This window comes from Penicillium verhagenii, assembly GCF_028828195.1.
Source record: "Penicillium verhagenii strain IBT 33310 chromosome Unknown utg000008l_segment0_segment0, whole genome shotgun sequence".
NCBI classification, from domain to species: Eukaryota; Fungi; Ascomycota; class Eurotiomycetes; order Eurotiales; family Aspergillaceae; genus Penicillium; species Penicillium verhagenii.
In genome coordinates, this window is record NW_026643172.1 from 2,712,536 (window position 1) to 2,740,480 (window position 27,945).

Below are 27,945 nucleotides of genomic sequence, written 5' to 3' on the forward strand. Positions count from 1 at the left end.
CCCACTACACTCACCTACTAACTTGAAGTATGCATATTAGATACTAGTATGTAATTCTCATGGCTATCTGCCACACTATCAGGAAATCTCAAGTCGTCTGATTTGATCATTCAAATGACTGGCCCATGTATAGTGCCTTTATCGGCGAGCATGAGCATGTGGAAATCCAATGACTCAGGATTTAGTACATCAACGCAAATAGCTTGTAAGCTAAGGGTATATCGAATGCTATTCAAAACAAATGAATCATCAAGGCAGTGACAAATATCAGCTGTCATACTCCGTCAAATGGCTTCTTCTTTTCTGCAAGCCTCGCTCCTCTGGATCCTCAAGCCCAGAGCCAACGCCATCGTCTTCACCAGCTAGATAGCTCTGTAACAAGGAGCTACTGGCTTGTTCTTCAGGCTCTTCTTTCTTGACTTTAACAGCTTCACTATATGAGCCGATGGCTTCGCTTTCGGGCTCATCTTTCACGAGATCTTGATCTTGATCCTCATCTTTAATCTTTTCCGTAGACACAGGCCCGGGTTGCAGAACCAAATTCAACACGAACCAAGTAAAGCTAGCAGAAGCCATCGAGACGGTCCAGAACATAGAGCTGAAAATCACAAATGACGTAAGCTTCCAACGATACATAAACCACCTGCGAGTGATGTTAGCCAAAAATACCCCCTACAAGCAACAGTCACATGGGAACCATACCGAAGCCCAGTAAAGCGCGCCCGGAATTCCACGCGCGCAGAATATATTTGCAGCTTCCCATCGCTGTGGATTTCCAGACGCAAGCTCTGTGGCAAGTTTCGCGCACCCCGTGCGAACTCCAGCTTCTCCATCATCGGTACCTCTAGCGTCTCCGCTTCTCGATGCCAGCCAACGACATATAGCGGCAAGCGCACCATTCTCCGGGCAACGTCTACCAACGGAGAACTGTAGGTGAGGATACCAGACCGGCGCGATTGTGAAATCATGTTCAATGAGCTGGCAGATTTGGGGAGGACGGAGCTCGTTGGGGGCGAGTAGAGGGTGAGATCGATCATGAAGTTGCCCACTTCCAAATTGGACGGCGTGCGAGGCATATCAAGGGCCACGGCAACATCATAAGGCTGCGAGGACACGAAATTAGGGTCGAGAGATGCGAGACCCCATGGATTTTCGTCACTGTTAAATGGGTATAAGTACTAAAACGAGGACCCGATGGAAACGGGGGAGTCCCTACCCAAATTGCAGATGAACTTCTCGGTCGACACCGACCGTGGGTATAAATCTCAGATAGAAAATTCCGTAGGCAATTCCAGAAATACCCACCAAAACAAGTGTCGCGCCGATGAATAAAAGTGTGTTCAGGTAGATGCGGAGAGCGGTCTTGGAGAAGAGCATGCGAAACGGCGTCAAGAGCGCGCCCTGTCTTTTGTTAGACGCGTTAATGCATAGGTTTAACATAAGGAAAACATACCAGAATAACTGTTTGGGTAGAGGGACCACCCTCATATTCCATCTCATCGTCCGAGTACTCTGAATCCGCCATCGTGGTGGTTGAAGTCAAGGAGAGGGGGAGGTCAAAAACAAGTTCCTCGGCAGACGCAGCACAGGCCCAATCAACCTTATCGTAGCTATATGAGGTCACACAATGCACCACTTACACATGTGAACCTGAATAGATGAAATTTTACTGGAAACAAGTACAAAGAGAATATAATAGCTTAAATTAGGAATCCCAAGCCATCAATGCAGATCCCTTGTAACTCCCAGCTTTTACGATTTTATCATTACAGGTCGCAAGCAGCCGCGCGAAAATAGAATCGTAGTATCTTAGGTCATGCGGGAATCGTGACACGAATAGGAAAGATGCATACCGTCCCCAAGGCAAATCCCGGCCGTAACATGAGACATAAAAAAATAGAACGTGAAAAGCAATGAACCCCATGGAAGAGAAGAAGAAAAAAAAAAAGGAAGAAAAAGTACAATGAGGAGTAGTAGAGAGCGGGATGGTGTTGCCGTCTCATACTTTATTCGGAGGGAAGAGTGGATGATCAGCTTATGCCTCTTAAGGACGAGGGCTTTGCTGCTGGATGTGTTGGAGGAGGGCATCAAAAAGCCGACCAATCTGTCGTAGTTTCGTGAGCACTGGTGTCAAAGAAATTGCGTGACATGGGGAAAGATCCTACCTCGGGGGCCGCCTGGATAAAGGGAAGGCGGAAGAAGGAATAGCTCCGGTTTTGAAGCAGCTCCTGCAAAGTTATGATCAAGCCCCACGGGTGGGGTCGGTGGACGATGAGGCGTTCCAAAAGCACGCGGATGATCTGCTGGCGAATGTCGGAGTCATCCTGCTCGGAAAAGTCGACACCGAACAGGCGCAGGATGGTGAAGCTGAAGAAGTACGTATGGCTATTGGGGTATCGCAGCTGATTTGCCATCGCACTTAAAAGGTAATATCGAGCCTCGGGCTGCATGGCTTCAGCAAGTTTCTCGAGGAGGGCCGCGTGGGCGGAGTTTTCGAAGGCACTACGGATGTTGCTCTTCAAGGCTTGCTCCTCTGCAGCTTGCTGGCCAATGTACAAGACCAACGCGTTGAGAAGAACAACGTCGACGTTGATGGGCACTTGCATCAAAGCAGTGTCTGTGGATTCAGGGCTAGTAACAGCGTCGCAAAGCTGCTGCACGATGGCCTCAGAGGCATTTCCGCTTTGAATAATGGCGTCGACAACGCCCTTAATGTTTGCTTGTTCCAAAGGTGCCGAAACATCGCCCGCGATCTTGGGAATTTCCCGCATCTCCTCGATACGTTCCACTTTGAGACCCTCGCGGAAAGGATCCGGGAGCTTTTGGAAAGACGATGGGTAGGCGCTAAGAACGAGATTGCGCAGCTGAGCACAGTGGGCTGGAATCACATTGCAGAATTGGAAATGGTTCTCAGCAACAAACTCCGGGAAGTCATGGTGCAAGATCAATAAGATGCGGAGCACTCCCTTGTACAAGTCTTTGGCGACGTAGGTAATCTCAGAACCCTTAAGCTGCTCTCCGATGTAAGAAAGCAAGGCTTGCATGATCTCACAATAAGGTGCCCAGCCTTCACGGTCCGGCATGTTGAGCATGTCTGACATGAAAACGCGGTGAGAGACCAAAGCCAACCAACCATATACAAATCCTGGGATGTATTTGGGCTGAAGAGATAACAGGCGGTTGGCAAAAGCAAAGATCATGCCCTTGTGTTCTTCGTGGTGTTGGAAGCCGGCCAGAGAATATTCACATAGGAGAGTAGAGAACAGACGGAAGAACACGCGCTGGTTAAAGGCCTCACCTCGCATGACCTGGTGGTGGTTAAGAACGAGAACCAGAGAAGAGAGAATGGAGCTGAAGTAAGCTGGCTTGTTGGCCTTAACAGCACCGGCGTGCTCGCCCTGGAACTTGACAAGAAGAATGACAAGCTTTGCGAGGGCATCGATGTAGAGGAAAGCTTCATCGAGGCTACCGTGGGGGTTCTGAGACTCATGATCGTACATTCCCACGGAGATTTCAATGCTAAGACGGAAGAACAAAGCTGAATCTTCAGGGTTGTTCATGACTTGACGATTGTGAATATCCTGGAGGAAGGAGTGGTAAATTCTGTCAGTGGCACCGGTAGCCTTGTAAATTCCAATCCACTCGCTGAAAATGTACTCCATCTGGTCTCGCTTAGACCTGGCGGAGTCAGTGAGTAGAGGGTTGACAACTTCAGGAATGCCACAGTCACGCAGCTTGCGGATGATCTCCAGGGCGGGAATCAGGCCGGGGTCCTCGGCAAGCCATTGGCTCATTGCTTCGAGACTGCCGGAGAAGTCTGATCTAAGAGCTGCGGGTTCATCGTTGAGCAGAACACGGCTCATCAAGTCGTCGAGCAGTTCCAATGCACGGACGTCCTTCTGGGAAATTAGGCGGGCCAGCACCATGTCAACACGACGAATGTCCAGAAGACCAGCATCGATTAGAGAGACAGTGGCAGGCACATTGAACATGTGCTCGTCATCAATCTCCGCCAGAAGCGCCCATGTGTAGCGTGCAATAACCGTGGACATATCGCAAAGCTTAGCAAGGAGGTGCACAAGAACTTCAAGTTCGAGGGTGGAAGATGCTTGCGAGTAAAGAGTGGTACAGACCTTCAGAGAGGTCAGTCGTGCCAGCTCTTCACCATTGGGCGAGGCCAAGATAGTGCGCAAAGCCGTGTTGTACTCTTGGAGCACAGCGCTATCTCTGCCAAGATCCCTCACATGTTCCTCTGAAGCCTCGCGAGTAGCCAGTTGAAGTTCAGAAATGAGAGACTCAACCTTCTCACGTGGGTTTACGTGGTCGAGGTAACCATTGGTAGGAGCACCGCTGGTCTGTGACACAGCCTGTGGTTGGGGTGTCCGGTGGGGAACAGCGGGCTGTTCGGCGGGGGTGGAAAGGTTTGGAATAGTCGGATACGACTCTTGAAGTACGTCGGGGAGTTGACGGCCTGCGTCGGCTGAAATGCCTGGGGGGTGGACAACAGCTGCGGTGCCTCGCGATTGGCGTGCAAATTCTTCATAAATTGCCAGCTGGTCCTTGTTCAGACCACCGGGGGTTTGACGATAAGGCTCTGGAATGTAGAAACTCCAGCGGTTCATTGAAGGATCGATAAAAGCATCATTAGGCCGGTTGGTAATGTGACGGCGACGTGCTTCCAGCTGAGGTTCAATCATCTTCTCAATTTCGGGAAGTGACTTTTCTTCAGCGGCCTTCTCGACAATGCCGCAAGCAGCATCAAGGTTATCATTGACGCACATCAAAATCAAGCCTTCGGGCATGGGCTGATCCGATACCTCTTGTTGGATCATTCTAATGTAATTGGTCATGCTGACCTTCAACGGTTCTTTGCAGGTGACCAAGGCAAGGCTTCCGGCGAGCTGTCGGGCCATGATCCCGGCGGCATGGCGCACCTTCTCCTCGTCGGGCTCCATGGCAAAGTCCTTCGAGACAAGTTGTACAGTAGAAATAGATGCGATGGTTACCGAACGCTCCACAACGGGGGTAATAATTTCCGCAATAGCACGCTCTACTGCAGATGTGACAATGGTTCTTAGAATGATGGGGTCTACCATGCCACTCGCCGACGGGGGTAGAACAAGAATCTTGTCAAGGCTTGGCAGATTCGACAAGATAGCAGCAGGCGACAGCCGCTCATTGCGGATGCCCTGATTGATGGAGCTGAGACCCATGTCTTCGAACGCTTCGAGTCCCTCTGGAATGTTTGAAGGTACTGGCAAGACTTCTTCGCCTCGGGAAATGCGTTCCCTGAGGGAGGTAGAGGGCTCAACTGTCTTGTGGTCAAGGGCAATTTCTTTACACAAAACCTCAATTTCGAACTTATTGTTCAATTTCAATTCGGCAAAGTGGTAAAGTTCCAGCAAAAGGCCCAGGATGTCCATCAACCATGGGTTGGGGGGCTTGAATACTGTAGATTTGGCTGCCTGAACAAGAACCTTGCAAGTGAATGGAATTGCGACCCCAAGGCGGCTGGAATCATAACCTTCCATGAGCATCCCCTTGAAGTAGATGTTCTTGTGCTTGATTGGCTTGTCTTTGGCGATGGTCAATGCACCAAGCCAGGCAGCGAGATTTTTGAGATGGCCTCGTTCAGTGGAGGAGCTAACGGTGGCGTCGGAGTTCAACAGCTTAGAGACACTCACGTAGGTCTCTCGCAAGACCTCAGCCCAGAGGATTCTATCTCCAATCCGGTCAAGAAGGTCAAGGTAGAGTTTCTGGAAGTTTGGCTGCAATTTGGCGCGTTCTTCTACCAGATAAGCTGCAAACCATTGATGGTGCTGTTCAGTCAAGACCTCACGTAGATCACGTAGCTTCTCCTCGATGTTTTGTTCAGAGACATTGTTTAATACAAACAAAATCTTGTCCTGGGTGTCTTCGTTTGGATCCTGATAAAGCTCTGACCGCAACGGTGAGTCCACTGAAACAGATCGGAATTTGAAGGAACTGCCATCCACAGAGCGATCATCGTTATCACCATTCAGCAAGGGAGAGGGGCGGATGTTCCACTTTTCAGCCTCTCCGTCGGCGATTTCCTTGCCCTGGGCCCTTAGAACCTCTTCGGCTTTCTGGAAAATCGGCGTGCCTTGCAAGGTCGGAATTTGGAGCAGAAGATGACAGAAACCTGCCCATTCAGGGAGACGATCCATAAGCTGTTCAATTGCCTCTACGCCGAACTTGAACATCGGGTTGTGGACTTCATGCTCCCTGACAGCCTCCAGAATCATGCCAAGGCCAACCTTGAGGGTGATTCCATCAACCAATCGGAAGTTAATGATGCCACCAAACATTACTGCTGTCTTTGTCAGGGCATCCAGTGGGTATTCATGGTAGCAATGGTATTCATCGATGAGACCATGCACCATACAAGCAAAGAGCTCTTGCTCCTCGGGCTTGGGCGATGACTTGTACTGCCGCATAAGCTCCAGCATCTCTCTGAGCGAAAGCTCATCGTGGTACATTTTGCCAAACAATGCCTGCATCTGCTTATCAATAGCTTCAGGCAAGGTGTTGCCATTTTCGCCATTGGCATTGATTATTTCATCGAACCCTTCACCATAGTTGATCAATCGAGGGTAGGTCTGGATGCAAATACGTTGAACTGGGGTAAGGTTCTCACGGTCCCCGACGAATTCTTCCAACACGGTAAGAAGGGTGTAAACAGTCTTGACCGAAAGGCTGACCATTTGCGGGGTTGGCTGCTCCTTTCGCTGTACATGAAGCTCATCCTCAGCCTTGATTCTCAAGAACTTTGACAAAAGGCTGCCCATGTCAACTTGGCCCTTCTGTGCGGTACTGCGAATCCATTGGCCGAGATCAAACGAGCCCCTGCGGTCAGAGTAACAAGCAAGATCCAGTGCAAGCCCATTGGTGAAGCCAAGCAGATACTCAAGCCAGCCAAAGCTCGCGGCGTGCTCATAGATCATTGCAGTAGAAGTGGGGTCTTGGCTAAAAGCTGCAAACAGTTGCTCGGAAACCCACTGCCGATCTTGACGCCAAGCTCCGTGGAGAGCCAGCTGGAAGCCATCTTCTTGTTTTGATATAAACACGACGAAAGTCCGGAGAACAAAGCTCTGTTGAACATTCGACCAAGGCTGGGGGATAGCCAACGCGGAGATAAGGAACACAGGGAGGTCGAACTGCACGACAGTCTTGATCAGGTGCTGGCTTTCTTTCGTGCCCCAGTGGACCTGGTCCAATAGCGCCAAGTCGAAGACCGCTTTAATCGCATCCGTGGAACGAAGAGGAGATTTGGCTGCACGCTCTCCCAGCAGCTTAATCATCTCAGGTGCATCGTCAAAGAAGTCGGGAGGGAATGTCGCACGGAAGTCGCGAATCTGTGAGGGATCGACTTGAGATGCTACCAAGCCTGTTAAGAATGAGATCTGGGTTTCCTGGTTGTCCCATTTCCCACCCCACAGCTTCTGCATGTCCAGGGAGGGATCATCAAATGCAGCTGCAGAAAGCGCAGCATACAGCTTGCCGAACTGAACGTGGTTCACTCTAAGGCCGTCTCGGTCAAATTGCCGAAACACGAGAGCCCAGTTGAGTTGCTTGTCGGCATAGGCACTGATAAGAATGTCCAAAGAAAACTGAAGGTGGTACTGAGAGAGAGCCATGAAGAGAAGGGCACTGGCAAAAGTCTCTTCGGACCAGCTATCCGGGCCCGCCCCATTGATCATCTCAGTGAGTGCCTCGACATTGGCCGTTGCACGGGGTCCTTTGGAGTGGAGCTGGCGAACAAGGGTATACCGAGGGTTCACAAAGTTGAACATTTGCAAGGCAGAGGAGACTTGGGATGGCATCTCCATGCCCACCTTCTGGTATCGCATATTAGTTGCGTAGACCAGCTTAGCCTTAACATCGTCGGTGAAACTGCGGGGAGGGTAGAGGATGAATCGTTCGATTGTCATGCCAAGGAAGGCGTCGTTGAAATCCTTGTGTGCTTCGGTGGCGGCCGATAGGCTATGGAGGAAGGGATTAAGAGAGTTGGAGAGGATAGCATCGGCTGAATGGGCGTAAAGATGTTATTAAATGGCTTTTTTGGATTCTGGAATAGGAGACAAACTTACCCTTGGCACGAAGATCGGATTTGGTTGACATTTTGAACGCCAAAGCGAGAGAAACCTTCACAATGGGATCCAAACGGAAGTGATCCAAGAAAGTGGAGAGATCGAAATCCCGAAATATGTCACCTTCGGACGTATCTACTGTCTCTGCAATCTTCTGGGCATGTTCGATATCCGAGGAAACTTTTGTCATTTCCTGCACGAGAAGGGTGTAGTTGCCCGCATTTTCGACAGACTTGTTCACCCCAGGAAAAATCTGGGGCGCATTGCCAGTGAGAAGGCGACGGAAGTACTTTGAAAAGACCTCCATGCCGTTTGATGTCACAAGCTACCGAGAAGATCATATCAGCCTCTGGAGTTCGAAAGAAGGGATTAATTGAGCCATCGTTTTACCTTATGGATCTGAGCAGCCTTTGTCTCCCACTTTTCTTTTCCTTCCTTCTCTGTAATCGAGTCTAATAGGAGGAAGACTTGTGCAATTGAGATCTTCGTGAGCGACGATTGGCTCGAGTGGGCAGCTGCCGATCCGGGCTTGTCTGAAGCAAAGCCCGTGGGTGAATTCACGGTTGTGCCGGACGACAGTGGTGAAAAGGCTACACCTCTGGAAGAACCCGGCCCTCCGCCTCCCCCTGAGCCTCCAGCACCCGTGACGGAACCTGTTGCTGAGGCGAAATAAGACCCAGCGGATGGGGTGTGTGATCGAAACTTGGGTGAAGAAAGCGACTGAGCTTGCTGTTGCGAGCCAGTCTGTAGTGAAGTGAATGGCGAGGTTACAGGCTTGGGGCTACCGCCAGAGAGACCCCTGGTAGAACTCAGAACGGCAGAGAAAGATGATTGTGTAGAGACCCCAGGGCCTGCATCCAAGCCCCGGGCAGAAGCAGAGGGAGCGGTGGCGGAGGAGAGGTTTGTCGCGAGAGGAGTCAACCCACGACGAATTCCGGACTGCGACGCGGACCGACCCCAGGCACCAATCTCAGTCTTGGTCGATGAAGATTTATCGGTGCCAGAAGCAATCGATGATTGGGCAGAAGGGTGAGGGGGAGGGAAGGTCATCTAGGAGACGCGATCATTTGATCTGGAGGGTCCAACGACAGATTTTTAAGCGGGCGGGCGCAGTGGACCCGATCGATAAGATCGATCGAAAGACGGTATGAAGCTATGGTGTAAGACTCGATGAGGGGGGGTGGGAGAAGAGGGTTGAGGGGGGGGAATGGGAGAATGGATGGCGATGGAGGAGAGGTTGGAGGAATGGTGCGTCCAGGTGCGAGGTGTCGGAAGTGTGGGTGCCTCAGGCGACGAGGAAGAGCTTGGGCTTAAATTTTTAGTTGGGCACGCCACCGTTCGACTTCTAAAATTCAATTGATGGTGTCAATATAGGGTACCTTTGGTTTGAGGTGAGAAGCTTCATGATTTTCAGGAGCATTTTTATCCTATTGTCCTCTCTTTCCGTGTAAATGACCCAATCGTGTCTGCTCAGCTACACTTCCTGATCACATGACCAAACGCGTGAGCTGAGTCATCCTAAACCCGCTCTGCCGAAAGTGGAACAAGTGGGCTTCCCCAGGTTTGTTTACTAGACATCTCCAGGACTGTACCCCTTTGATGCTTCATTTTTAATCCTGTTCTCCTTGAAGTTTTGAGATAGTAGATAGGTAGCTCTAAAAATGGCCCTCGGTCAGAATGTTCACCCTTACACATTGAGCAAGCAAGTGAAAACGCAACAACCCTAAAAGATCACCGAATATGTAACTGTACATACTCTACTATCCATGGATGTATTTGAGCAACGTTGAGCTTGAGGGACATACACGATTTTTTTGATATCTTCGTCATGATGGCTCACATGCGCTCTGTTCAATTTGCCTAATTTTCTAATGTTTGATGTTCGTGCAAAGTCAAGTACCTAAGTATTGATCAATAAGTAAAGAGAAACTTGGAGGCTTAACCTTAGAGGGCTACATGTCTTGAGTAGATACATGTGTAGTAGGCAGTATATTCAGATGTTCAAATGTTTAATGCATATGTATGTGGATGTTAGGTAGTGGCACTTTTAACGTTGAGGTCCCTATGTACGGGTCTCGGTAGCTCCAGGTATGTACATAAGTAGGTTCAAATGTTCCAACATTGCACTTGAGGTTGGCATAGACCTCAGGATTATGCATGTGCACATCAAGTGCACTACATCCATGCATGTGGATGGATGATACCCGTGGGCCTAAATTTGAACAGTCTTACATAGGCACATCTATAGTATGCACAAACATACCTAGTAGTATCTCCAGGCAGAATGGAATAAACCTTCTATGTAAGGTTCCCATACGGGCGTGGACCACTGCTTTAAACATTTGAACCGCTCTTCAATCTTAGGCTATTTAGTAGCACTTGAGCAGCCCTCCAGTTAAGGAGTAGTCAAGGACATCACCAGCACTTGAGTCCATGTGCACCTGAGTGCCTGGGTGTTCCCAACTCTCGAGGTCCTGATCAATGCATTGATATGTCTCTTCCAACATTAGATTCCACCTGGGTCCGCACGGGCACATGTGCAACTTGGAAGTATATGTAACTCTATAGGTTTGTCTGTCAGGATGACCAAACATCGAAGGAGCTTGGGGAGTGAAACTGTGAAAGGCAAAAGAGGCCGAGAGATGTATTCCAAACGTTGCCTATCTTGAGGTTTGGTTTGGATAGATATGGGATGCTAAAGTCACCATCTGTGAGATGCTGAAATATACGAGAAATTGAACGCGATGGTCCAAGAAAAAAACAAAAATGGCAACATGACAACAATTGACTTGACTGAATATGTCAGAGTACCCAAACCGTACCAATTGACCCAATATAAACGCCAAAAACGAGTTTCAATCAATAGACCATATATAACCCCATAAAAAAAGGGGAGTTCCGGGAAGGGAAATCATGTCGTGTCGGGGGGCTGAGAAAAGAGAAAAGGAGAAAGGACAAAAATATCCTCCACAAGACCAAAAAGGGTTGGAGGGGGGTAGTAAAAAACGAAGTAGAATCACACAGTGGAGAAGAAGTATAATCGTGTGCACGTAACCCAATGCGAGTTCCCATGGCCTGATTCAACGCCGACGCCAGTGTCCCAGAACCAATACCACAATGAAGAACAAGCGCTCAAATGCCAGGAAATCAGACTAATCAGACAGGGACAGACAGTAACATGGTGTTGCCCATGTTGCTTTGGCGGTGTATGTCTGACCAGAGCCAGAGGCGGTGTTGGTGTAGGTAGTAGTCGGCGTAGGCTGAACCTCTTGGACTGAGACCACCTTATTTGGAATGGCCTGAATGTGGCCATTGCTCTCCAGCTGCATCTGTTGACAATATGGCGACGCCGCTCCTGCATCATCACGTCGTTCTTCCATCTTGATGATTCGGGGGTAGTTGGCAACATCATCATCGCGCTTGGCCTTAGCTTGAGCAGTGGCCATACTGGCTGCAAGATTCCCATTAGCGATGGGAGTAGATGAGAAAGATGCATCATGTGCAGACTGATTGACGTAGAGGAAAAACTCCAAGACGGTCTGGTTCCACCAGCAGAACCACGGCTTATCGCCAGATTGGACAGCCTCCTTTCGTTCCATATAACTTGCCAAAATGTCTTCTGATACATCTCGTTTCTTCGAAGCAGAGCTAGAATCCAAAGCAGACTCTGGAAGAATGACAAGTTTGTCGACGTAGGACCAGAAAAACAAGGCAGGACCAAGGCCTGTATCACTAGTATCCATGACCATGCTCAAATTTTGAGTGGGGGTAGGAAGAATCGGTTGCTGCGCTCCGTAAGAGAAAGTGCTGGTAGCGGTTGTGTCATCACTGGCGAAAACAATAGACTGCTGACCATCCATGTTTCCGACGTAGACCTCGAAATCCTTAGGTTCTTCCAAACAACTCCAGACTTCCTTAATATCATGATCTTCGACGCACATTCTAGAGTAGTTCTGCAAAACGGAAGGGATCAGAAAATGGCCGGTCGGTACTGGGGTATAGTTCGTATTTGTGGTTGTGATTGAAGAGTAGTCCAACTGCGCCGAGGCAGTCACTGTCACGATATGTGGACTCTGTTGTTGTTGTTGGGCCTGCTGTGCCTTGCGATCAGCCTCCTGGGCCTTTCTCGTACCAAGCACACCACCAATCACACCGCCGATAGACCCTCCAATCAACATAACCGTAGCGATAAGAACGATGGTCCAGACAGGAAGACCACAGCATACTTTCTGTTTCCCCTTGCGCTTGAGCTTCTCCTCAAATGCCATGATGCCCGTGGCTCCAGTAGCAGCCGTAGCGCCGGCAACCACAGGAGCCGCATTAGGCTCACTATTTGTGGATGTCTGAGGTATCAAAGCCCTTGATGATGTGTTTGAGATTGGCTGCTCCCTCGAAGTCGAACTGAGTTGCCGTTCTTCCTGTGGTGGTAGGTTGATATCAACAACAGGGTTGTTCATGTCGTTCATGGTCTCCATCTCCACACCAGCTGGTTTGGGAACGGCTCCTGTTGGGTAACGTGAATACGGAGGTAACGGTTCAGTGTGTCCATCTGGTCCAATGATATCGCCCACGTCATCAATCCGACGGCTGGGGGGTGGTTGGTATTGTGAGTTAAGGCCGGGAAAGCCGACCGGGATTTCGTCATCTATCCCTTCTTCAACAACATTCTGACTATACATCCCGTAAGGATGTTGGGGACCACTATTTTCACCCAAGGGACGATCGATGGGGCGAATAGTCGAAGTACTTCCTATACTTGCGGAGCGACTGACACCGACCTGAGGGTACATAGAGTAGGGGTGGCTAGGGCCGGTCGCACCCGTGTAGGGACTAAGGGCGCGTGGTATCGAGAAACGGGAAGAGACACTCTGATTCCTTTGCACAGCAAAAGTGGGATTGTTGAGAGATGTGACAGAGTTGCGGTTGTTGGCGAATCCTCCCTTCTGGGGTAAGCTGGATCGATGGGATTCGTCAATGGAGGACCGGGCTTCATCAGCGAATGGATCATCATTAGTTTCTGCTGCGGTCGCGCCCGCGGGTTTTGGAGTAGGTTGTGTGAAGGTGTCTGCGGAGGCGATGGAGATTGGACTGGCGGAGCGCTCAATTTGGTCGACGTAGATAGGTTCTAGGGAGTATTCGTCGGAGAAGACATTGGGATTGGAGACGCGCGATGAGCGACCGAAGGATTGACGAGATACCGATTCATATTGCCCTTGAGACAGCCGTGGGTTTTGAGATGACCTGGACGCCGAGCGAGAATGGTCGGATGAAATGTGTCTAGACATATCTCCTTGCTCTCGCAGCCCTGTCGGGCCACCTCGTTGATTTCGATTCAATCCGGATCCTGTTCACCCCCGAAAGTAATGGGTGGTGGGTATATGAGTGTGTGACGCAACGGAGGTAGGATTCTTCCGTTTTTATATCCGTAGAGGAAGATTTGGGTATATTGCGTTGGTGGTTGGGTGGTTGGCGAGGGTTAGTTGGATAGGGTGGAGGTTGAAGATGTGAGAGGAAGGGAAGGGGAGTCGACGGAATTTGAGACTTAGTGTGACGGCGGTAATACAAAGTCGGGGAGGGGGCGCCGCAGTGGGAGAGTTACTGTACGGGGAAACCTTGGAAAATAACATGTAAAAAGATCTTCAAAAATCAAACCCCCGTCTTTATTCTATTTCTTTTCAATCCAAATCCTTTTGATCTCACTGCTGACTTTTCTTTATCTTTCTTCTTTTTCTAGACCCTGGCCCTTGAATCTTCCCCATGGCCCTGAGAGACCCTTTGACCGGACGCGATCGACTGGGACTCCTCCACGAACGCTACGCCCACTAGGGCCACCAGGCTAGCGACTAGAGTCACTCTTCATTGTGGGTCTGGGCCATTGCCACCCACTCTTGTCCCCCCAAGTGGGAAAAAAGGGTTATTGGAATGATATGAGCAAGAAACCAGAAAAACAGAGAAGCAATAATGTCAACGACACAATGTGGTTTTTTTTTTCTCTCCCCGGCTGAAAAGTCATCTCGAACATCTTGATCTAGGATCATTCCTGTTTCCGTGAGGCAATCAGCGAGGTTTTCACATCTCCGCTACAAAGTCTAGAACCACGCGAAATTCGGTCCTTGCCCGGGCCTGGATTCTCAGCCTGCATCAGTCCAGACAGGAACAGATGTCTCCAGATTACCGACCAGCCAACAACATCGGGTGATTTTGGGACTGGCATCCACAGCTGCAAAACCCAGCACCAGACCGTTTTCTCGGACAGTTCGACTATGTATCATGGCTTTGCAAACAGAAACCAAACTTGCTGAGCCGGGAAGGAGCCCACTCTAAACTCAATCTGATTCACTAGTTTACTTACCTGTATTTGGGAATCGGGATGTTCAGGCATCAGTAATCACACCGGCCCCCAACTGATCAGCTCGCGGATATCTCGGACCAAGATTCTCCAGAACAAACTGACATCTCAATTGGCTGATTGTCACATGTACCAGGTACTCCGTACGGAGGAAAACAACAATACTCTGAAACTGGGAAATCTTTTGCATGGATGGGTAAACTCCGTTATGCTAACAATTATGCCGACGCCCACCATACTCGTCACAAATTTCGGAGCAGTCTGTGGTTTTTTTTTTCCGGGCACGAACCTGCGAAAATTACGTCGGTGGATTTCTCTAGTTTAACTCGCTAGGGGGTTATTGCATCAGGCTTTGGATCCATGGAAACCCTGGAAGGCCCTTGGAAAGAAACGGGGCAAACCGCCAAGACCGGGTAAGGATTGTTGTAAAAGTGAAAATTCAAAGACATCTGGATTCTTTTGCTCTAAAATCTGAGCAATCGCCTACAAACGCCATGAAACTTTACTTGAGTTCGCGTTTCAGCCCGCCATGCTTGAATGAGTAGCGCAACGCCTCAACACGGGTCTCGGCTGTGGGTGAGAATATAGCGCGTGACGATGTGCAAGATCCGGTCCAGATCTTCTTTGTTTTCATCTGACTTTGCTCCTCAATATGGTGGGTCATGTAATGTTTTGTGGTTCAATATCATTACGGTCCCACAACATCCATGGCCATCCGCCCAATCTGATTGCACCTTCCGACTACTCTAACCGCCGGGAAAAGAAGCCGATCTAATGCTCTTGATACTCTTAGATGCAAACAACCCGTTGTAATGTGATACACACGATACAATATTGTTCTGAAGGACCTCGGGATATCTTCAATATATGAGTAGGAAATCAAACGATTCATTGAGCAATATTATATCAGAGGTCCGTGAGCATTGATGTCGGACGAAGACACCAAATCTCCAGGGCTGGATACATTCGAGTTACCAATCACATCTATACCAGAGCCAACCTTGGAACGCTAGCTGCCCAAATGGAGGAAGTTACAGCCCTGGAGGTACCTAGGTACCTGTAAGTACTGGATTTACCCTGACAGGTGGGGCTTTGCTAATTTGGTGACCGTCGCTTTCAATAAGGGTGCTCAGGCTCAAGCTAACAGCTATCGGGTTTTTCGAAATCAGACAAAAGAAACTCGACTTTCCTCGTTATCACTGACAAGAGATCTTTAGCAATGTTCTCCTAATGGATATGTTCAGTCCTTACCTGATCTCAAGAAAAGTACTGGTACTCGTACTTGTAATTTGGGACTCGGAGCTATCATCTTGCATGCACGCTGGTTCCGAAGTCGGGACACTCAGATCGCAAAAATTGAACTTGATATCTTTTGGAAGTCTCGATGGATTGCCTTGTCCAAGTCCCCATATAGTGGCGAGGTAAATTTGAAACCGGTATACGTTTTTCTCAAAGTCATCTTTTGTTAAGTTCGAAAACCCGTAGAGGCCATCAACATCCTTGCAAACCTCTTGTGAAGGAATCGCTCCGCTGCGGGTTTCAACGCAACATGCACATTCAATAGAGCAATGCCCAATAGCAAGTTTACCAACAGAGCTGGTCAGACGTTCAGGACTTTCGCAGCATCCACATCCACGTGCACAGCATCCACCTTGGAGTACACAATCTTCGACTAGTACTCGATGCATATGCCATCGCTCATTTGATCGCCACGTTTCAAATCCCCGTTGAAGAGAGGCCGAACTTGATAGCATACGTTCTTTCCACCACCGATATCGCCGCTGCTGTTCCCATGAACTAACTATTGATTCTCTCAGTTCCATTCTCTGAGACTCGGACTGTGTTTGTTTTTTCAGCCGTATCTCCTTTTGGGAGCTCATGCGCAAGCTTGCTTCGAGGTTCAGGATCGCAAGAACTTCTTCCGTATATCGGTACGGAGGGGAACCACATCCCCAAAGTCCTCCATAATTCTCGTACCGAAATCTTTGCAGCTTCAATATGTCTCCGCTGTTTTTAAGAAATTCTTCTCGGGGTTGTTTTGTCCTAGCCCTTATGCAACACATCATGAGAGGGCTGAACTTGACTATCACGAGATTATTGACGGGTAGATTATGGAAACACGGTGAAGTTCTTTGGAGGCTGTCGGTTGGAGAACAGGCTAGGGGTATGTAGCAATTCTAAATCTTGATTTCAACTTTGAAAGGTCCGAGTCTTTCATTTCAGCGGATCATGATGACGGCACCCCACCTAGGTACCTCCAGAGCTGAGGCCAGGGTTTCTACCAGTATACACTTTGGCCGTATCCATTGATAAAAATACTCATACATGAATTGAAGTTCAAGTTACTTTAACATTGACTTGGGACACTGAAATCCAACCAGCTGATGTGACTGGCACAGCTCTACTCTGCAATATGCCCTTTACGGATCTTACCCCGTTGAGATTTTGGTTGAAAACATAGACCTTAGATCTCCTTTACTAATTGGGCTACAGTAGGTTTTCGGTGTTCTTCACTGCCTGGGATAGCCTATACTATCCATATATCAGCTAACCTTCCCTTTCAGTTAACCTTCTAGGTGAGCCTCCAGGTAACCTTATAGGTAACCCCGTAGGTAACCCTGTACTACGTAGGTACTTGTATACATAGAAGGGTATTTCTTCATTCACCTGTAAACACTACTGACTGAGTCCTCAAGTATGGATGTGAGCACGGCTATATTGAGAGGGTGTGAATGCGCCTGGACATAAATACAATCTCCCTCCAGGGCTTGAACTTCTTGACGGCCCAACATATGCCTGAGTACATCTTCTCGCATACAAAACATACGAGAAGACCGATACCAGCCAAACCCCAACTAAGAAGCTCGTAAACTCTTCATAGCAATGTAAATTAGCAAAGAAAACCCCAAAAATCATGATCTAAGCCCAGGTGACATAGTGACAACCCACCGGACATCTGGAACTCTGTGGGTCATGGTACATGATTAGTACTGGTATACAGGATGGACATCAATGTGGAGTTTGATCTAAACTTACTACGGCATTCATTTTTCAAGGACATCTTTAACAAGGCCCTGCAAAAGCTTGTTGGCTGCGCGGGCAACTATGATGAGAGCCGCAAATTGAATTGCGCCAATCCAACCAAATTCTTTCAGCGCATCGAGCACAGTGTCTGTCAGCGCGGAGGAATATAGCCGCTGCTCGGGGAAAGGAAAGAACGGAGAACGGAGAGAGAAGCAACTGGATTGGCTATGGACAATCTCTCTCGGAGGGATGGAGAGAAGGGAAAAGGAAGGAAGGAAGGGAGCAAGCACTGGATCTAGATATACCCAGAGGGGGTCACCTGACCCCTCTCTGACAACTATACCTACTACTACATGTGTAATGCAGCCAAAATACAACCATGGAAGTCTTTCAATGTATACTACTCAAGCGACTTGCCTTCAAGACAAAGCCTCCATCGATATGCGTATCAGCTATTAAATTAGGGTGTATACACCAGCTACTTACGCTGTTGTTGAATAGTCGATGCAAATAAATCGCCAGCCCTGAGTGCCGCCATGATCTTCTCATCGATTTCAAACCGTTCCTGGCACAACTCCAGTGCCTGCTCGAGCAACGAAGGAGGAACAACAACTACACCATTCTCATCGCCCACAAGGATATCCTTCGGGTACACCCAGAGATCACCCTTGAACTGGAGCGGGACATTGATTTCCGACGCACGACTGAAAGTATTAGAACCAAGAACAGCAGTACCTCGGGCGAAGACCTATCATTTCGTTTAGTTTCAATGTTGCAGGGTCAAATGGTGGGTAACTTGAGAAAGGTGTCGTCATTAGCCGACCGACAGACACCTACAGGAAATCCCATATCACGATGTTCCTGCGCGTCCCTCATACGCCCATCAACAATGACTCCCAGGCCACCCAGCTTCTGAGCCCGGGTTGACATCAGACCACCCCAGCAGGCAGAAGGCAGGCCCTTCGGCTGCTGGATATACATGATATGACCCTCTTGGTTCGCGTCTGCGAAATGCAAGGGAGGCGTGGGGCCGGGGCTTTTGGTTTCTACCATCTTCACGGTAATGGCAGGCCCATAGATACTCGTTCCCGCGCCCGGGGAGTACATCTTCAGGCCATCTAAGAAGCCACCGTATGGGTGCTTGAGTTTCACGAGCGCGTCGCCAATCTGGAAAATTTGCAAGGGGCTGAGTTAATGATCGGAGAAATTGATGCGGCTTGGACGAATCAAAGGGCTTCATACGTCGCAAGTGGTGAACCTTTTGAGGCTTTGCAGGGATTTGGAGATTGTAGCCATTGCTGGAGTGATATGGATACAGTGTATGTGACGTTTCAACCTTCTAACCTTGAAATTGTTTTGTATCCGGGTGGTTCCCCGTGCCCCACAACGTATTCTGGTGACGTGAGATGCTGAGGCCTCGGCAAACGAACATTTGAACGTCTTTGTGGCCTGTCAACTGCCAGAGTAAATAGCTGCTTCAATGTTGGCAACGTCCTCACCATGAATAATTTCGTTTTGCGTTTTGCGTTTCGTTTTCATGGACCGCGCGTTGGCTATACATTAATTGACCCTGCTGTATTAACATTGCAGAATCACCATGAATCGTCATTTGTGTATAGTATATAGTAGGTATACTCGTAATTTGGAGCCAAATTTCTGGGGAAAGATCCACTCAGCCTTGGAAGTAACGGCATTCTGTTCATGTATGTGACAAAGATAGAGAGAAAAAAAGAAACAACACGATTTCTTGTGCATACAGCACAAGAAACTGGAAATCTCGAGTAAACATGGATGTTCAATGTCCATATGTGGTTACTCGTTGGTCGGAAGTCCAGATGTCGTGACTCATTCCCTTCATCTCCTCAACACTAAACATAAGATTCAAGTACCTCCTCCCCCATCTCACTGTTCATTGTTATTGTCCCATTGGAAGTTTTACCACCTCTCAGAGAGCTCCTAAGATTACTTTTAATACCACAAACAATCAAAGAAGATGGCTCGGCAATTTGGAGTGCCCGTGGACACTCACCCCGCAAAACCACCACCAGCGACCACTTTCACCGGCCGCACAATCCGCCTTGAGAAACTAGAGCCTCGACACACCGAGGATCTCTACGAAAGCATTGGACTACCCGAGTACTCTGACATCTGGGCCTATATTCCCGACGGACCCTTCCAGGATAAAGAGTCCTTCATCGCGCTGATAGAAAGGCTCTCGAAATCCCCCGACCCATATTTATACGCTCTCATCGACAGTGCCTCCAACAAGGCAGTGGGGTTCTTCTCTCTCATGCGCATTGACCAAAAGAACCGCGTGATCGAGATCGGATTCGTTGTTTTCTCGCCCCTGCTGCAACGCACGACCGCCGCTACAGAGGCATTTTATCTTATTGCAAAGGCGGTCTTTGAGGATCTGGGGTACCGCCGTTTCGAGTGGAAGTGTGATAGCCTGAACCAACCGTCCAGAAAAGCTGCTGCTCGCTTTGGGTTTACGGCGGAAGGTGTGTTTCGCCAGCATATGATGGTTAAGGGTCGAAATCGGGATACGGCGTGGTTTTCTATGCTGGATTCGGAGTGGCCTGGTGTGCGTGAGTCGTTTGAAAAGTGGTTGGATCCGGAGAACTTTGATGCAGATGGGAAACAGATCTCTACACTTGTCGCTTTGCGGGGCTAGTTGACGTGCATTGCATATCAAGTGAAGGCTCGATATACTACATGCATACTAGTACCTAGTAGGTACCAGATACTTGTCTTGGACAAAAAACTAGCATTAGATCGTCTCGAGAAAATACATAGAGTAAATGTGAGCATTGGACGCAGAAAAAGTTTGCATTGATCGTAATCAATGTATACGAAACCTGGCTACATTTACTACGTCCTAGTACCTACTACTGTTGACTGCCGGGGTAGAGTAACAAAAGTCGTCAAAGCCCAAAAAATAATTCCATGTCTATCAAGCGTTCAAGCCGCAGGGTATCTATCGAGTGCGATTGTTTCAAAAGCCTTTTGAGGCGAGTCCCATGATTTAACCAAACCGTTGCTTAGCAAGTGTCTGGAGCCAACCAATGGTCTCCTGCTCCTTTTCACGATACTTTTGCACGCGCTCCTCGCGCTCTGCTACTCGCGCGCGAAGAATCTCCTCCCTGCGGATTTCTCGTTCGTTCTTCTTTCGCTGATCTTTCTCCTTTTCTTTCTTCAGAGAAGCGAGATCATTGTCTCCAGATCCCATCAACTCCTCTTCCGGTGCAGCCTCGGGTGATGCGCCGCGGGCGTTTGCGAATTCACGGTTCGCAGCAGCAGCTTCCCGACGCTTCTCAAGCTGTCTCTCCCTCGTACCAGCTTCCGCTCGCGGCGCAACCTCATCTTCGAGGTTCCGTACCGCAGACTTGTGAGATCGTATATCACTACGATGTTGCTGCCATGATTCCTGACGATCGGCCATGGCATCTTCAGCTGCGGATTCTGAGTGAACTTGTCAGTGGCCTATAAGTATTCGTGTGAGCGGGTGGTCAGTGCTCACCTCTTTTGAGTTCTAAGTCCTGCAATCTCGGTATTGTTGGTCCAGAATGCGTCAAGTTTCGACCTGAGTTTGGATGAGGCAGTGTTGGCCCATATTCGTCATCATCGTCATCATCATTTTCTTCATCCTGGGCAACTGGTGGCGCCCTGCTCTCCACATTTTCAACCTTTCCACCCCGCGCATAGTCCGGTGATCCTCTCTCCCGATCTGGTGGTGGTTGCCCCTCCGCGATGCTTTCGCGAGCTCTTTGTAGTGTGGCCGGATCGTACCAGCCTTCAGCTAATTCCGCGCGATTCCTGTGACCCATGTTAGCAACCGGACTGTTCAATGTGGAGAACTGTTGTATGATACCATTTTTGGATAAAACTTTTCCATCTGCCTTTAACCTCGTCCGCTGATAGGTCTTCAATATATATACCTTTCTGAATGTCCAGGTACATCGCGAACATGGGCTCGAACACCTCCAGATCCCGTCTTGAGAGCTGTCGCGCCTCCAGCGGTAGAACCACGGGCTTCGCAGGTGTTTCTTTACTCTTGTGCTCATGATGATCTCGGTCTCGATCATGTCGGCGATGGGGGCGATCTGATCTGTGTCTGTCGGATCGATGGGGAGAGCGCGAGCGCGCTTCATCGTGGTGCCTGTGCCGATGGGAGGAATGTCCATGACGGCTGCGATGAGGGCGCCGGTCCTTCTCCTGTGCGGCAGGAGAGTGAGACCTGCGTGACGGTTTGGGTGAGGGCATTGTGTGCGCTTCCGAAGGTTTCGAGAATTGAGAAGCTGCGTGAAAAGGTCAAGTGCTCACTTCTGAAGGTCGGAGACTCGGAGTGGACTTGCGCTTATCTTATCGGCCTAGAACCCCGGCGCAAGACAAAATTTACTTCTGTACTGGCAATTGCCCGTATTTAGTTTTGGATTTCTAAAACGGATATATTGTAAGCACCTTGCTATAAAAATATTACAAATTTACTTGATCAATTTATTATCGAAGAAAGAAAATCTGTTATGATAAATACATCTAAGCGAAGAAGTATACAGGGACCGACAAACACCGAAATTTCCTCCATATCTAGCTAGGCGGGGCAGTTTGCTCATCGGTTGTACCAGCTGGTTTATCACTAGCAGTCACGGCTGGGCTTGCTGGTGAGGAGCTCTTGGTTCGGTTGGCGGCAGCCATTTGCCAGGCCGGGATTGAAGCCGAGCGACCGAGTTGCGAAAGGGGGCTGCCCTGGCTGGGAGCGGCGGGAGTGCTTACCGAGGACTGGGTCTCTTGTTCTGGTGAGGTTACAGTTGCCTGCAGACCGTTCGGGGTAGAGGAAGCAGCGGTTGTTTCAGCTGGGACTGACGGAGATGCCATAGATGGGACGGGAGCGGGTGTCGGGGTGGGAACGGGGGTTGGAATAGGAGTAGAGCTTCCCAAAGTTCTGCCAGTAGCAGGAACAGCGCCACTACCACCTAGGCGGTTACCCAAAAGAACCTTCAGACTCTTCAGTTCGGTTCCAAGTTCCTTCAGTCGGTTCTCATTACCCTCCCGAGCGCCTTCGAGAGCCTTGGGAATGGCATCCTTCAGTGACTTGACTTCATCACTAATTCGGCGAGTTTCATCATCCCTCCGCCGCGAAGATGTCTTCAAATCTGCTACAAGACTTTCAACATCCTTAAGAGCGGTATCTAAGCGCTCAGTACGAGCATCTTCGGCGGCCTTTAAGGCTGCAGTATCGGTGGATAGTTGTTCAATCAAATCGAATGCCCGAGAGAATTGCTCATCGATGTTCTCCTTATCTTGTTCCAGCTGAGGAGGAGTTGGCGGGGCAATCAATGGGGTGATATAGCGCTGTTTTAGGCTGTTAGCATTCGTCACGGAATACAATCAATCATCCAATACAAACATACCTTGGTTACGGAATATAATCCATATCCTACACCACCAACTACTGTCGCCATGATAAACCAATCACGCCAGTCACGCTTCGGCGGCCTGTTATGTGGTTAGACCGAGGCATTGGTAGGGGTTCATAGCGGTGCATACTCTGGAGGTGGTTGCCATTGGTTGTATGGAGGATAGCCAAATCCTTGGGGGGCCTGTGGTGGTGGCCGGTAGGCGAGTTGTTGTGAAGAGGGGGCTCGTGGTGATGCCACCGCGCCAGTGGCGGCGGCGGCGGCTGCTGGGTCTTCACCCACTCGCGATAAAGCGAGGTCGACTTCTTCTTGAGTTAAATTTTTCGATTGTAGGAATGCGACTCTCTTCTCGATAGGCGATGAGGCCACTGATGGGTCTTGTAGAACTATTCCATAGTTAGCAGACAACTCTATCACGCGACGGTTGCGATAGATTCATACAAGTCACCTAAAAGCATCAGTTAGCGCGTAATGTCAAAAGAGATAAGAGGTTATGGTCTTACAGCAGACGCGATGATCTCCTCACGGGGAGCCATTGTGGGTAGGAGTCAACTCAATCTGGGAGGATGGAGGAGGGAAAGACAAGAGTACAGAGTAGGGGAAAGCGACTATCATCGGCATCCGCCGTGGACCTCGGAAGTTACGACCGCCAAGCTTCCCCACACCGAATCTGGGAAAGTCTCGTGATTGTGTCCCTGTTTGATCTGTTTGCGTCGAAGCGGTACCGCCTTCCTTGTTTGGTCGCGACCCGCTTCTTGTTTACATCTTCTTGCCCAAAGCCTGCACGATAACAATACCCCCCTCCAGAAGTGAGTTTCTGCGTGTCTGACTTGTACTTGACGACATTGAGACCCCGCACAAGCTCTCCAGCTACTTGAACCACCGCGATCCAACACGCCGCTTTTGCGGCTTTGGTTATCACAATGTCTCAAGATACTCATCTGTTCAGTGTCAGGCGCCCGGGGCCCCGAGAGGTATGAATTTCTTTCTGGTCGCAAAACGAATTTAAGCTAACGAATCGCTCCAAGACGCTCGGGAGTGTACAGAACTATTCCTCCATTCCGCAGCCCGCTTCTGCTCTTAAACGCACGAGTTCAGTCGGGTTCAATAACCCTCCATTCACGTCACAAAATGCCCGTCGCACTTCGCTGATGAATTCGGCAAGCAGGCCTCAGCAGCCCAACTTCGCGCGTGCTTCAATGGGAGGCCCATTTGGTGCCGAGGCTGGTCTTTCGTCTGTTCGCCGGTCCGTGTCGAGCAATATGTTTAGTGGCGCCAGCGCGAGTCGCCAAAGCTTTGCGCCGGGCTCTCTTCAATCCAATCCCGCCCCCCCGAACCTACAACGTCGAAGCAGTGTCTTCTCCAGACCGTCAATGAGTGGTCCCATGGGCCACCAGTCTTTTTTCAATCAAGTTCCCAGTGTGGCGGGTGTTCCTAGGGATCCACGACCACTTCGGGATCGAAGCTTCCAAGCGCGCATCGGACAGGAGCTACTGGAGTACCTGACCAACAATCAATTCGAGTTGGAAATGAAGCACTCTTTGGGACAAAACACCCTCCGTTCACCGACTCAGAAGGATTTCAATTACATCTTCCAATGGCTGTATCACCGTATTGATCCTGGGTACAAATTCCAAAAAGCCATGGATGCCGAAGTGCCCCCAATTCTTAAGCAACTACGTTATCCATACGAGAAGGGAATCACAAAATCACAGATCGCAGCTGTCGGTGGTCAAAACTGGTCAACATTCCTCGGCATGCTACACTGGTTAATGCAATTGGCGCAAATGATGGAGGGCTATGTGCATGGGCAGTACGACGAGGCTTGCGCAGAGGCCGGTGTTGATCTTACAGGTGATCGAATCATTTTCCGTTTCCTGACTCAGGCATACCATGATTGGCTTCAAGGTGGTGAAGATGAGGACGATGATATGGCCGAGCAGAGATTAGTTCCGCACATTGAGAACATGTCTGCCGAGTTCGCCCGTGGAAATGAACGATATGTGCAAGAGATGGAAGCTTTGGAGGCAGAAAACCAAGCTCTCCGTGAACAAATTGAAGAGATGGAGCGGAATGCGCCCGACATGGCTAAATTGGACAAGCATTTCCGAATTCTGGAGGACGACAAACGAAAATTTGAGGATTACAACCAGAACGTCAAGGGCAAGATTGAGAAATACGACACGAGGATCAAATTTTTGGACGCCGAAATCCAGAAGACCGACGTTGAACTCAACGCGACTGAAACCGAGCGAGCTGATCTTCAAGCCAGCGTTGATCAACAGGGAATCACCATTCAAGATATTGATCGCATGAACACGGAACGAGAACGTCTTCAGAAGAGCCTTGAAGATACAATGGCTCGTTTGGAAGAGACGCATTCTCGCGTCATGGAAAAGGAGGCAGAGGCTAGCCAAAAGCTTGAAGATTTGGAGGAAATTGTCAAGGCATACAACACTCTCGGCTATCAGACGAGTCTAATTCCTTCTTCTGCGGAGAATGCCAAGGGTGAGGACTATGAGCTTCAACTGAATGTCAACGAGAACAATTTCTCGGCCAGTCAGGTCGGAGGCCCACCCAGTCGCATTCCATCGGAGGGCGACCGTCTCTTGGCCGACCCTTTCACTGGATACCATCCGGCGCACTTACTGAATCTCGATCTCCGGGGCCTTGTGCGTAATAATCTACAGTCGCTCCGAAAGGAGATCAACGAACGTCGGAAACAAGGGATTGACGATGACCTAGACCGTCGCAATCTACTTGACAATATTAAGGAGGCGATGGATGAGAAACGAAGCGAAGTCGAGGCTTTGGAGCACCGACGACGGGCGGCAGAAGAGGAATTTGAACGTACCAAGGAAATCACCACCACTCAGAAGCTGGCATCTGACGCCCAGATTGAGAAGATGGAGAAGGAGCTTGCCAAGATGCGCGCCACCCTGAGCGACAGTGTCCAGTTAATGGAGCAACGAGAGATGAACACCAATATTGAGTATGAGCAGCTGACTCTACGGGCGAATGCACTCCGGGAAGAATTGCACACCAATGTGGAGACCATGCTTAACGATGTCATCCGTTTCAAAGTGCATGTCCAGAAGGGCCTAGAAGACTATGAGAGCTTTGTGGTGGATGAGGTGGAGCAGGAGCTAGGAGGTGACATGCCATCTGCCGAGGAGGAACTATGAGAAATCTCTTTTGGCGCCTTCATGAAGTGATGAGATTCTGTGTGGAGTTACTTTGTTTGATATGTTAATTGAGACCCCTCTGGAGTATGTTCTTGTACAATACCATTTCTTGTCTTGTCTTATTCTTTTGTTGTCTTTTTTTTAATTGCTTTTGCTCCCTCTTTCTTTTCTTGAATGATACTAGTATCGATGTCATGTACGGAGTACAGTGTTTCTATTTTGGCGAGGGACACGCAATCGCGGGGCCAATGTATGCCAGACTAAGTGTGAGACCGCCGTGGCGTTGCTGTGTTTGACGATTAGAAAGCCTTTAAAGCCAATGCTAGCGGAGATGCCTGTATTTAGCTTGCCACACCGAATCTTGAAATCACCCAATTACCATCGAGAAAGCATCACCCTGTTTCCCTCAATCTGAAGCCTAGAGGCGGGTGGATCGACAGGAGGACGTAAGCCTCGGTGGAGTGCAACTGTGACTTGTCCGTTTCACATTTACACTTCACACCTCATAACCGACCTCTCTGATAACATCCCCCAATTTAGTGTGATCCTGCAGGGATGTTTCATGTAAACAAATGAAAAAAAAAAAGAACAGTACACGCTCAGCTACTAGGGCTTCGGCACATTCTTGTTTCCCCTGAATGGCGCGTCTACTACTAAGATGTATAGTCCGTAACCTTCTTAAGTACCGGACCCACTTGGATGTTCCAAAACTTATGCTCGTGGACCCCTGGGGTTTCGTTTGCCCACCTTCTACCAGGATCGCCGTTGATTCGACACATCAACCATGGATGAGAAAAATGAACATCTACTCACAGTAGGCTGGGCAGTCTCAGAATGCTGATCCCCACCGTTCCTAGCATTCAGGGCCTGGTCCAGCTGTCTCAGCTAACCCTGGCGGCTGGAGGTCCACTTTGACAAGCTTGGAAGTGGTTGACCAAAAGTCCCAGACGGGGTATATATGGCACCTCAAGCCCTCCAGAAACATTTTTTGGACCAGAGTGCTGCGCGCTTCCTTCTTTCCCAATAGCTTTTTTCGGATCATCCAGAGTTTGACACTCGACCAATTCCATTCATTCACAATCTTGATTTTTACTATACCAACCACTTTCGTTGTTTCTTCTTACTTCAACAACTCATTCACCATGAAGTTCAACTTTGCTCTTGGCCTCGCGGCCGCCCTTTACCTGGCTCCCAATGCTGTCGCCTGGCGTCTGCCTGGAGTATGTGCCACCCTTACCCTATGTCTTTCTGTCTTGTTCTCAGACAATGAACTAACATCCACTTTGCAGCTTGAGAAGCGTCAGGACGCTACCCCGACTTCTCAGATCGTCTCTGGCTCTGAGCCTACTGGCACTTTCCCGTCCAGCTTCCCATCCGGCAGCGTTGGCGGCGGTGAGGGTCAGGGTGGCTCAGGCGGTGCATTCCCCTCCAGTGGTGCCCAACCTTCCGGTGCCTTTGGAGGCTCTGGTGGCCATGGTCACGGCTCTGGTAGCCATCGGCCTGGTCCCCGTCCCACTGGTGCTGCTCCATCGGGTAGCGTCAGTGGTGGCGAGGGCGGTGCATCCCCCTCTGGCACTGCACAGTCGGGTGGTGGTCACGGCGGCCACGGCGGCTACGGAGGCCAAGGTGGTGGTCAGTCCAGCTTTGTGACCATCCCTGCCGGCCCTACCGCTACTCCTGAGGCCAGCTCCCAGGGCAAGGGCGAGTCCTCTGAGAGCTCTGAGGGTGAGCAGGATCAGCGCATCCACGCTCGTCACTTCCGTGCCTATTAGACTTGAATCTTCGTCGAGATTTTGCTTATCCTTGGCATTCTCGCTGCCCTATGTGGTTGTGGTAAAGGTCATTGTTTTATGTATTAT

General features: G+C 49.5%; 10 protein-coding genes across 10 annotated transcripts; 4 read left to right on the plus strand and 6 right to left on the minus strand.

The window, feature by feature from the left end:
- Positions 1–267: 267 nt before the first annotated feature.
- Positions 268–1,525, minus strand: N7466_008995 (seipin; the record flags this gene model as incomplete). The annotated part of the gene is made up of 3 exons (XM_057168384.1): positions 268–643; positions 703–1,103; positions 1,454–1,525. The coding sequence occupies 3 exons, from the start codon at positions 1,523–1,525 to the stop codon at positions 268–270; spliced, it is 849 nt and encodes a 282-aa protein (XP_057019015.1).
- Positions 1,526–2,044: 519 nt separating this feature from the next.
- On the minus strand, positions 2,045–9,161 carry N7466_008996 (CCR4-NOT core subunit CDC39; the record flags this gene model as incomplete). The annotated part of the gene is made up of 4 exons (XM_057168385.1): positions 2,045–2,104; positions 2,166–8,047; positions 8,112–8,436; positions 8,502–9,161. 4 exons carry the CDS (start codon positions 9,159–9,161, stop codon positions 2,045–2,047), a joined length of 6,927 nt encoding a protein of 2,308 aa, XP_057019016.1.
- A 2,102-nt stretch (positions 9,162–11,263) lies between these two features.
- On the minus strand, positions 11,264–13,396 carry N7466_008997 (uncharacterized protein; the record flags this gene model as incomplete). Its single annotated transcript, XM_057168386.1, has 1 exon — positions 11,264–13,396. The coding sequence occupies one exon, from the start codon at positions 13,394–13,396 to the stop codon at positions 11,264–11,266; it is 2,133 nt and encodes a 710-aa protein (XP_057019017.1).
- A 2,085-nt stretch (positions 13,397–15,481) lies between these two features.
- N7466_008998 (uncharacterized protein) lies at positions 15,482–16,261 on the plus strand (the record flags this gene model as incomplete). Its single annotated transcript, XM_057168387.1, has 3 exons — positions 15,482–15,505; positions 15,705–15,881; positions 16,055–16,261. 3 exons carry the CDS (start codon positions 15,482–15,484, stop codon positions 16,259–16,261), a joined length of 408 nt encoding a protein of 135 aa, XP_057019018.1.
- A 1,701-nt stretch (positions 16,262–17,962) lies between these two features.
- On the minus strand, positions 17,963–18,780 carry N7466_008999 (RraA family protein; the record flags this gene model as incomplete). Its single annotated transcript, XM_057168388.1, has 3 exons — positions 17,963–18,232; positions 18,322–18,651; positions 18,727–18,780. 3 exons carry the CDS (start codon positions 18,778–18,780, stop codon positions 17,963–17,965), a joined length of 654 nt encoding a protein of 217 aa, XP_057019019.1.
- Positions 18,781–19,477: 697 nt separating this feature from the next.
- On the plus strand, positions 19,478–20,158 carry N7466_009000 (GNAT family N-acetyltransferase; the record flags this gene model as incomplete). Its single annotated transcript, XM_057168389.1, has 1 exon — positions 19,478–20,158. One exon carries the CDS (start codon positions 19,478–19,480, stop codon positions 20,156–20,158), a length of 681 nt encoding a protein of 226 aa, XP_057019020.1.
- A 351-nt stretch (positions 20,159–20,509) lies between these two features.
- N7466_009001 (uncharacterized protein) lies at positions 20,510–21,668 on the minus strand (the record flags this gene model as incomplete). Its single annotated transcript, XM_057168390.1, has 2 exons — positions 20,510–20,946; positions 21,005–21,668. The coding sequence occupies 2 exons, from the start codon at positions 21,666–21,668 to the stop codon at positions 20,510–20,512; spliced, it is 1,101 nt and encodes a 366-aa protein (XP_057019021.1).
- A 403-nt stretch (positions 21,669–22,071) lies between these two features.
- On the minus strand, positions 22,072–23,437 carry pex14 (putative peroxisomal membrane anchor protein (Pex14); the record flags this gene model as incomplete). The annotated part of the gene is made up of 4 exons (XM_057168391.1): positions 22,072–22,836; positions 22,896–22,980; positions 23,032–23,309; positions 23,405–23,437. 4 exons carry the CDS (start codon positions 23,435–23,437, stop codon positions 22,072–22,074), a joined length of 1,161 nt encoding a protein of 386 aa, XP_057019022.1.
- A 387-nt stretch (positions 23,438–23,824) lies between these two features.
- N7466_009003 (kinetochore-associated Ndc80 complex subunit NDC80) lies at positions 23,825–26,086 on the plus strand (the record flags this gene model as incomplete). The annotated part of the gene is made up of 2 exons (XM_057168392.1): positions 23,825–23,875; positions 23,930–26,086. The coding sequence occupies 2 exons, from the start codon at positions 23,825–23,827 to the stop codon at positions 26,084–26,086; spliced, it is 2,208 nt and encodes a 735-aa protein (XP_057019023.1).
- A 1,142-nt stretch (positions 26,087–27,228) lies between these two features.
- Positions 27,229–27,858, plus strand: N7466_009004 (uncharacterized protein; the record flags this gene model as incomplete). The annotated part of the gene is made up of 2 exons (XM_057168393.1): positions 27,229–27,306; positions 27,376–27,858. 2 exons carry the CDS (start codon positions 27,229–27,231, stop codon positions 27,856–27,858), a joined length of 561 nt encoding a protein of 186 aa, XP_057019024.1.
- Positions 27,859–27,945: the final 87 nt, after the last annotated feature.